Source organism: Trachypithecus francoisi, unplaced genomic scaffold (assembly GCF_009764315.1).
Source record: "Trachypithecus francoisi isolate TF-2019V2 unplaced genomic scaffold, Tfra_2.0 Lachesis_group5, whole genome shotgun sequence".
Taxonomy (NCBI): domain Eukaryota; kingdom Metazoa; phylum Chordata; class Mammalia; order Primates; family Cercopithecidae; genus Trachypithecus; species Trachypithecus francoisi.
The window spans coordinates 19,997,591-20,006,882 of NW_022681470.1; the positions used below are offsets into that span (position 1 = coordinate 19,997,591).

General features: G+C 40.1%; 1 protein-coding gene across 1 annotated transcript; it reads right to left on the reverse strand.

Annotated features, from left to right (window-relative positions):
- Window positions 1–8,622: 8,622 nt before the first annotated feature.
- LOC117076746 (cytochrome c oxidase subunit 7B, mitochondrial-like) lies at window positions 8,623–8,901 on the reverse strand. The gene has a single exon (XM_033200575.1). The coding sequence runs from the start codon at window positions 8,865–8,867 to the stop codon at window positions 8,625–8,627; it is 243 nt and encodes an 80-aa protein (XP_033056466.1). The 5' UTR covers window positions 8,868–8,901; the 3' UTR covers window positions 8,623–8,624.
- Between the last annotated feature and the right edge of the window lie 391 nt (window positions 8,902–9,292).

Here is a 9,292-nt window from a genome sequence, read left to right on the forward strand (position 1 = left end):
ATCATGAGTAAGAAGCTGTGGGTCTTTTTCTGGTGGAGTATCCTCTGTCTCCATGAGGCAGCAAGGGCTTGGCCATTACTGTGTCCATTTAATAATGAAACTTGAGTCATAGATCAAAGAGGTCACTTGAGGGGTTAATCCATACTTCTAAACACCATATTACCATGCCTCCCAATTCACTCTGAGGGTACGTGAAGGTAGACTGATTCAGCCAATACCATTTTCTATGAATCTATTCTCTGTCATTTGGAGGAATCAATATTATTTTGCTTTTGAAAAGATTCTTGTCCTTGAGAATCTTTAAGGGTTGAGATACAAATAGTTGAAGCACACAAAATAGTCAGTCCATAAATTTGCACCACAAACTGAAAGCATGAGCCAAGGAGTTAAGTATTAATTGGAAAGCCTTCTTGTAAGAGATAGAATTTAAGTCAGGTTTGACAAAAGATCATTGCAACTCATAAGTTATGTGACCTTGGGCAAGTTACCTAATCTCTCTGAACATTAATTTCTTCATATAAAAATTCAAATATGAATATATTCTGATTAGGGTTATTATGAGGTTTAAATAAGATAATGTTGATAAAATGCTTCATAAAGAGAATATAATAAAACATATAAATGAACAACCAGTACAACTAAATTAAATAAATAAAAATACAAAATAAAACTTTAGAAAATAACAAAAGTTAAATACATAGACAATTGACAGGAGCCATTATTATGAGCATCGAACAACTTTATTTTGTTTGATGTTATTATTTTAGGTGCACAGAGGTGGGTGGGAGTCTGCAGGCTGAACAGTGTTTTGGAGATCAGTCCACAGACAGTAGAGCCCATATATTGGCTAAAGTTCAGAAGAGAGAAGAATGATAGAGAGGACAATCTGGTCATGAAGATAACTCAGCCAGGACCTAAGAGCAAGGACCAAGGCCAAAGATCAGTTCTAGGGACAGGACCCATATAACAGGTGAGACGACATGAGGATTGGGCAGGCCCAACACCCAAGGTCTGAAAGTCAGCTGCTGTGATTTAGTGGCAGATGGAGAGGGGTCAGGGCTGTTGCCACGCTGTTGGCCTCACACTGAATGGGCCGGGAGCTGAAGAAGCATGGCACTTCCTTGCTGGTGTGGAGAGAAGGAGACCCAGCTGAACAGAGAGGGGCTGATAGGAAGACATTGCTGGCAGGAATGGCAAGAGCAGAGAGGTGTGCATCAATGAGTTAGTAGCAAGGAAGAACAAATCCATAGGCATGGTTGGAAAGGAGGGTGTGTCCTAAGGTGGAGGAGTTTGGATTTTATCAAATTGGTCAAAGGAACAGTACAGGGGTTGAACAAAGAAGAGAGAGACAATGAAAAACCTGGCTTGATGAAGACTAGGTTATTGGCTGTGAGATAGTTGGATTACAAGTGTAGAGACAATGAAAAAAAAAAAAAAAAAAAACCAAAGGACTGCAACTGGGGAGATCAGGGAGGTTGTGATCGGTTCTAGATACAAGTGTGAAAAGTAAAACATTCAGAACCCAGGCCAGAGTTGGAGCAGGACAGGTCTCTGAGAGTTAGTTCAAGACCCTTTCTTTGCTTGCTCAGGTACTTATTCCATTCAATTAATCTTGTGCAGAACAGAGGCTTCCAGAGAGGTCTCCTTTGGATCTACCAACAAAACAGAACTTTTGGTTTGCAGAACTAGGAAGGAAACATCATCACGAATGGAGGCTCCAGAGGGTTCTTTGTCCCTTTTAGAGTCTCTTACCTCCCAAAGAGCCCACATTCCTGCAGCTGAGGAGCAAAGACGCCTGAATGGAGTGTGAGCCCTTCATCCTCTTTCAAACAGCCAGGACTCTCTTAACTGGCATCTCCCTTTGACAAGACGTTTGAAAATGCAGTGGGAGAGGAGAGAAAGTTTGGAAGGATGTTAATGAGAGAAAATTAGCTATCCGGAAGGGATCCTTTTCAGCAGAAGTTAGAGGGTGGAGAAGAATAATTGCAGAATATAAATATGCCTTGGAGTGTTAAGTTACAGGATTTTAGCCTCTCTCAAATCATAGGCATCTTCAGGCATTTCTGAGATGCTGTCAACACCCACTCATCACTATTTGTTTTTCCCATGTTGTAGGGCAGTTGGAAAGTGATTTAATAATTATCTCTACTTCCTTACTAGATAGAAAAGTTTTATTGAAGCATAACACGAAATATTAGATTCTCCATAAGGATAGTCTAATGCAGTAGACAAGACAGAAAATTATGACTTGAGTTCTAATCTCACCTGGATCCTTTGTAAGTACTAGGACTGTAGTCACCCATATCCCTCTGGACTTTTGTTAAATCCATAAAATCACGTTGAAAGATTTCTCATAATTTCTACATTCTGTAATTTTGAAATTGACAAAACTATAGAAGGAAAAACACAATGGGTCAATATTTTCAACTTAAAAATGGGTCCATTTGCCTTGTTTTTATGATAAAAAGGTTTGGAACTCACTAAAATTCAATTTTACCCATGGAATGAAAGGAATTCTGCTTATGTCGTCGTTTCTAACCTCTGGGTTATTATTTCCTTATGACTCATCAGACTATTAATGCACCAGAAAGATAAGATGATTTGATTTTTTTTCCTATTTTGGATTTTTGTCCTATACTCTTTTTGAAGATAGATGTATCTTGATTTAAGCTGATTCCAGACTACCACCAGGAATCTTGATTGAGTCTTAAAGGCAATGAATTTCAGTCTCAAAAAGTATGGATTCTAATTATTTCCAAACTGATTCCACTTTATTGTAGCTACTATGATTGGAGTTCAAGTTATTGGCCTTGTTGTTACCATGGTAATGATAGTTCACATTACTCAACCCAGAAGGAGGCAATTTCACCATATACTAAGTATGTTTTGGAGATTAAAATACTCAAAAGAAAATGTGGGCTTTGAGACAGAGCTCTGGAAGATATATCTATTTTTCCTATATAATTTTCTACTTTAAATTAAAATATATTCAATCTGTTGCCATGACTTCTTTCTCTAGGCAATATAAAGTAATTTATAGAAACTCAGTTTTGATTCTTACCTTTATTATAGAGAAGCTGTCTCTGTGAATTTCTTACATTCAAATGGAAATATACTCTATTGGTTCGAGTGTTCACTACGTGCAAAAATTCACATACAGTGCCTTATATGGATTATCTTATTTAATTCTGCAATAGACCCAGAAGACACGTAATTTAAAAAAATCATTTCCATATTACAAATAAAGTAGCTGAAGTACAGAGATTTTAATTTACTTGTCCAAGGTCACATAACTAGTAACTGGGGGTGTTGGGATTTGAACCCAGGAACTTTGTCATCACTGACCAGAGCCCATATACTTAACCACCTACAGCAATGCCTCTGGTAAAAGTCCAGCACCTGGCTGTCAATAGCTGCCATTCACCAAGAGCTCATACCTTTTGGCATCCTTTTGCCATGAGATATAGCATGGTAGTGACTAGGCAACAGAGTATATTTACTTATGGATTAATACATCTTCTGAAAAGGCAAAGAGCCTAGGAATTTGTTTTTGTGTATAAACTATGGCTTTCTCTAATTAGAAAACTTGTATCATAAAAATGTTTCAAGACATAAAATAGCTGGCTAGTGATCTTTATGGTATGTGTGTATGTTGCTTGAGGAGTTGGAGAACATGAAAAGAGAGAAGAGATGCTGAAGCTCTCCCCAGAGCCCGAATGCCCACCACATTTTGAGTAGCCCAAATTGTTCATCTCTTCCCCACATATTGAGCAGAAAGACAGGAGTTGGGAATGCTCTTGCAGGCACAGTGCTGGGCTTCAGGAGGCCTACTAAGTCCAATATCCAGCTCTGCAATAGTTGCATACATAATCAAGGATAAGTCACTGTACCTCTTTGAACCTCAGCAAAATGAAGGACGGAATTCGCTGGTGTATAAGTACCTTTTTATCACTAACAATCTCATTTGTGCTTCTAAATGCCCTCTTCCTTATGGTAAAGATGACGAGGGTGATGAATCTTGAGTAGGAATAGGATTGAAACTCTGGGCCTCTTCACCAGCTTCATTCCTGACCTCTCTCAAAATACCTCTCTGTCTGTCTGGTCAGGCACACATATTTGCCTATTGATGGTAGTGTGGGCCTAATTGTTTCTCAGAACTTCTATGAGGCTGGAGAAAACAGTTCTAGTAAACAGCAGTGAACTGGAAGCAAAAATTTTGTTCCAACTTGTAACTTTGGGTAAGCCCCTTCCTTCAACAAGGCTGATTCCTCCTGACTGTACAATAAGGAGTTTGATCATATGCTATCGTGAGCTCTTTAGAAGGTTATCTTATGATAAACATATCTATTAAAAGTCCATGGAAGTACAAGAGAGGTGTCTTTGGAAAATTTCTCTCTAGAAGTGTTGAAAAGGCTGACTCTGACGTCTCAGTTAATTGTCGCATTCTTTGGATGTGGGGTGTCAATAATCAATGACCTAAGAGACATGTTTAAGAATAAGATGCATAGTCATTCCAGCCCCCTCATCTCATATGTGGCCAATTTCTTCAGACTACTCACTTTTCTTCTAACTCTTTTTGACTTGTGTTTGCCTTCTACATTGCCACCAATCCTCTTGCCTTAAATATAAATCTGATCATGTTGCTTCCATAATTAAAATTGCTCAGTGATTCACTAGTGATTCATTGTCTATAGGGTGGGTTCAAACCTTTTAACAAGGCAGAATGGGCCCTTCACCATCCATGTTTTTACTTAACTCTATCTTTTGCCACCGCCACTCTCCGTTTCACACTGAAATAGTCATCATTCTTGGAAACCACTGCTATTTATCATTTCTCTATATGTGTTACCTACATTAATTTTCCCATCTATAAAATGGGAATGCAAATACCCACATTCTTTATGATTATAAACTTAGTAGAGATAGAATAGGTTTTTACTTTAAGAGGTATGCTTAGAATTTCTTTTAGAGAGTGAGAGCTCTCATTGTTTAAGAAGCAGCTTACTATGGATGTGGTGAGTGTGAAGGTGAAGTTTTTGGACATAACTTGGATTGGGCTAGAGTGAAACTAAATAGCTAAACTGCCTTACTTAAAAGGTAATCTCAAAAGGAGAATTAAGACACATTAAAATTAAATGCAACATGTGGACTTCTATAATTCTGAAAATTTGGAGAGCAATTGGATGTTTCATGATGTTAAGAAATTATTTTATTTTTAGATGTGCTAATTTTTTTTGATGTCCCTATCTTTTAGAGATACATTCTGTATTAGTCAGTGTTCCTGAGAAAGACAGAACCAATAGGATATATGTATGTAGATAAATAGATATGTGAAAGGGAGCTTATTAGGAGAATTGGCTCATGCAATTATGGAGGATGAGAAGTCCCTCAATAGGTTATCTGCAAGTTGAAAGCCCAGGGAAGCTGGTGGTGTTTCTCAGTACAAGTACAAAGGCCTTTAAACCAGGCAAGTTAATGGTGTGACTCTCAATCTAAGGCTGAAGGCCTGAGAAGCCTGTAGCTGGTGCAAGTCCCAGAGTCCAAAGACCACAGAACCTGGATTCTGATGTCCAAGGGCAAGAGATAAAAGAACCCCAGCTTCAGGAGAGAGAGAGTGAATTCACCTTTCGTCTGCCTTTTATTGTATCTGGGCCCGTAGATACAACAAAACAACATTGGATGGTGCCCAGCCACACTGAGGGCAGCTCTTCCCCACACAGTTCACTGACTCACATGCCAGTCTTCTCCAGGAACACCCTCACAGACACATCCAGAAATAAAGCTTTACCAGCCATTTATGTGTCTGTGTTAGCTAACTAGTGCTGTGTAACAAATTACCACACACTTAGAGGCTTAGAACAGCACACATTGATTATCTCACAGTTTCTGTGGATCAGGTCTGAACATGCCTTAGCTGGGTTCTCAGCAAGGCTGTAATTAAAGTGTCCAACAGGGCTTGGGTCTTGTCTGAGGCTTAACTGAGGAAGGATCCACTTCCAAGCTCATGCAGTTGTTGGCAGAATTCAGTGCCTTACAAGCTAACAGACTGAGGATCTTGGTTTCTTGCTGGCTGTCAGCTGAGGTCGCCCTCAGTTCCTTGCCATATAGCCCTTTTCATTGGACACTCACAATGTGCCAGCTGGATTTTTCCAATTAACAAAGGAGAGAATCTGCTAGAAGGATGGATATTACAGTCTTATGTACACACAATTGGTTAGGGAGAAGTCACACCTTCTGCCCACACTCATAAGGAGGGAACTACACAAAAGTACAAACACCAGAAAATAAGAATGGTGAGAATCACCTTAGTCTGTTCACCATACACACTGAATTTTTAATGAATGAAGTATTATTATTCCTGGGAATAATAATGTGTCCAGGGTTTTCTTTAAAATGATTCAGTTACGGTAAGAAGTGGCATTGATTTAAAATTGTAATCACACTTTGGCCCTTGTTGAAGTTAAATACCTGATTGATTGCATTCTTTTCTTTTGCATCTGTTTGCTACTTTTCATAATAAAATGCAAGGCAATATCAAATACATTATTTGGGAGATGGAACTCAGAAACAGGAGAAGTTACAAGGAATATGAGCACCCTAAGAACCCTTGGAGATATTGAGAAGGACCCCAAGTTTCCTAATGAACATAAGATGGACATTCAAGTCCATTTTTACTTAAATGTTAAAAGACAAGACGACTTCAAAAAGCTGGAGAACTTAGGGACAGTCAGGGGCTGACATTTAGGTTACACAAGGCTTAGAAGAATCTACGAAAAGCACCTGGTATATGATAGGTCTTAATAGTGGGTCACTCTTGTTACTTCCTACAGGGTGCTATTGGAGGTATAGAAATAAGCCCACATGGATCTTGTTCTTCTTGAAGACTCTCTCCTTGCTCTTTCTTTCTCTCTTTGCCAACCTCCATATCATATATTGTTTTTATGCCATCTGTAGGATCCACATGGCACTAAATCTATTGTAAAGACTTGGTATAATTGAGTCCATGTAAATATACCAATATAACAGAGGAAGTGCTTCTACTGCCCCATAAGTGACATTCAATTGTGCCCTCTTGATCTCTGACATTCTCACTAAGATGCAAAGTACCAGAGATGAAGGTTAGTTGATCAGCTAGTGATCAGCTCTGGCCCTCCATGCTGCCCTCTCAGTCTCTGGAAGAACAACAGATGGGATCCAGATGGCCATGTCAGTCCACAGTGCTTTAATTAGTGGTACAGTCCTACCAGTAGAGGAGGAAATTTTATAGATATTCCTTAGAAGGCCAGCGTTAGGGGAGGGAGAAAAAGGAATGAGGCCTTGTCTCACCACAGAACTCCCTCTCAAATCAGCAAGAACATAAACATGGGTAATTAGAGGAAATGCATACTGGAGTGCTTGTTGTTATTCCCATGGCTGCCTGTTAACTTGTGGCACTTATCTCATTAGCAGACGGTGAGAGAGAATACTCTGTCCCAGGGTCTTGCACATCCTGGAATTGATGTGCTTTCAGAAATGAACTGAGTGCCGAGAAACTGATCCAAACAGGAAGGAATCAGATGCATTCCGAATCAGCATCTCTGATGCGTTTCCATGTGGCCTCATTGCTTGAGGTAACCAGAGAGTGAGAGGGTGGGAAACAAGGAGGCAGGGTCCTCACTTTAAGAAAAAATTTCATCAAGAACTCAAGGACTCTGGAAGTCAGTCAAATCCCATTGAAATCCCTAATTTGCACATTCAGATTAATCCCATGTGAAAAAAATGGAACAGTAAATAGTCTGCAATGACCTAGAAAGAAGTATTTAATGACTTACTGTCTCTGTAAACTAAATGTTTAACTTGTGGATGGGAGGGAATTTGATAGAGATTTCACAGTATCCCCTATTGTCTTCTTTCTTCTTTCTTCTTCTTCTTCTTTTTTTGAGATGGAGTCTCGCTCTGTTGCCCAGGCTGGAGTGCAGTGGCGCGATCTTGGCTCACTGCAAGCTCCACCTCCCGGGTTCACACCATTCTCCTGCCTCAGCCTCCGAGTAGCTGGGACTACAGGTGCCCGCCACAATGCCCGGCTGAGTTTTTGTACTTTTTTTTTTTTTCAGTAGAGACGGCATTTCACGATGTTAGCCAGGATGGTCTCTGTCTCCTGACCTTGTGATCACCCGCCTCGGCCTCCCAAAGTGCTGGGATTACAGGCGTGAGCCACAGCGCCCGGCCTCCCCTACTGTCTTCTTATCCCTCGTCACACACACACACACACACACACACACACATTTACTTTTTTCCCAGGTTCTCAGTGACTTCTTTGAATTGAGAAATTATGTATTTAACTATTACCAATCTATTAATTTCTAACTACTCATTTATTTCCACAAACACGGATAGAGAGCTTGATATGTGCAAGTTACTCTGACAGAGGTTGGGAAACAAAGATGAATGAGACATTGACTCTGATTTTTAAAAAGCTCATGATCTAGGCAGAACTTACACTGTACCATTTTTTTGTTTGCTTTTGAAGGTTTCAAATTTATTTCTTCAATAATGCCGTATCTTAAGGGTATACAGTGCTTTCACTTGGCATCAATTATGATTTATTTTTTTTAAACAATTCAGTACTATACCAGCTGTGATGATTACTGATCTCTCCATTCCTTTAGGGTGATTCTGCCAACAGGGGACAGGTTCCCTATTATTCCGATTTGTGTTGCTACATATGTCCATACAGCAATACAGAAAGTGTCTACATTAGCTAATACAGCATTACCGCCTTTGTCATGAAAATCAGACGTACATTTCTGGTGGCTCTGCCTTGCCATTGTTTGCTGAATGCTTGGAACATGGAGATGACTTAGTGAAGTTTTGACCAAGGGAAACATTGTGAAGGTGAAGATAGAACTGAGGCAATGCAGCTGCTGCTTTGGTGCAAATTCACTTCAGGTACCTTTGAAGAGTGCTGAAACACAAAAGCCACTCACACTTTACTTTTTTTGGGGGGGGGGGACTGACTCTTCCTCTGTCACCCAGGCTGGAGTGCAGTGGCGTGATCTCAGCTCATTGCAATATCCACCTCCCAGGTTCAAGCAATTCTCCTGCCTCAGCCTTCCAAGTAGCTGGGATTAGAGGCACCCACCACCACGCCCAGCTAATTTTTTGTATTTTTAGTAGAGACAGCGTTTCACCATGTTGGCCAGGGTGGTTTAGAACTCCTGACCTCAAGTGATCCGTCCGCTTTGGCCTCCCAAACTGCTGGGATTACAGGCGTGAGCCACTGCACCCTGCCTTCAAACTTTACTTTTAAGGA

Bases quoted from the DNA above. Each gene is read 5' to 3' on its own strand.
- LOC117076746 (XM_033200575.1), bottom strand. From the start codon at position 8,867: ATGTTTCCCTTGGTCAAAACTTCACTAAGTCATCTCCATGTTCCAAGC.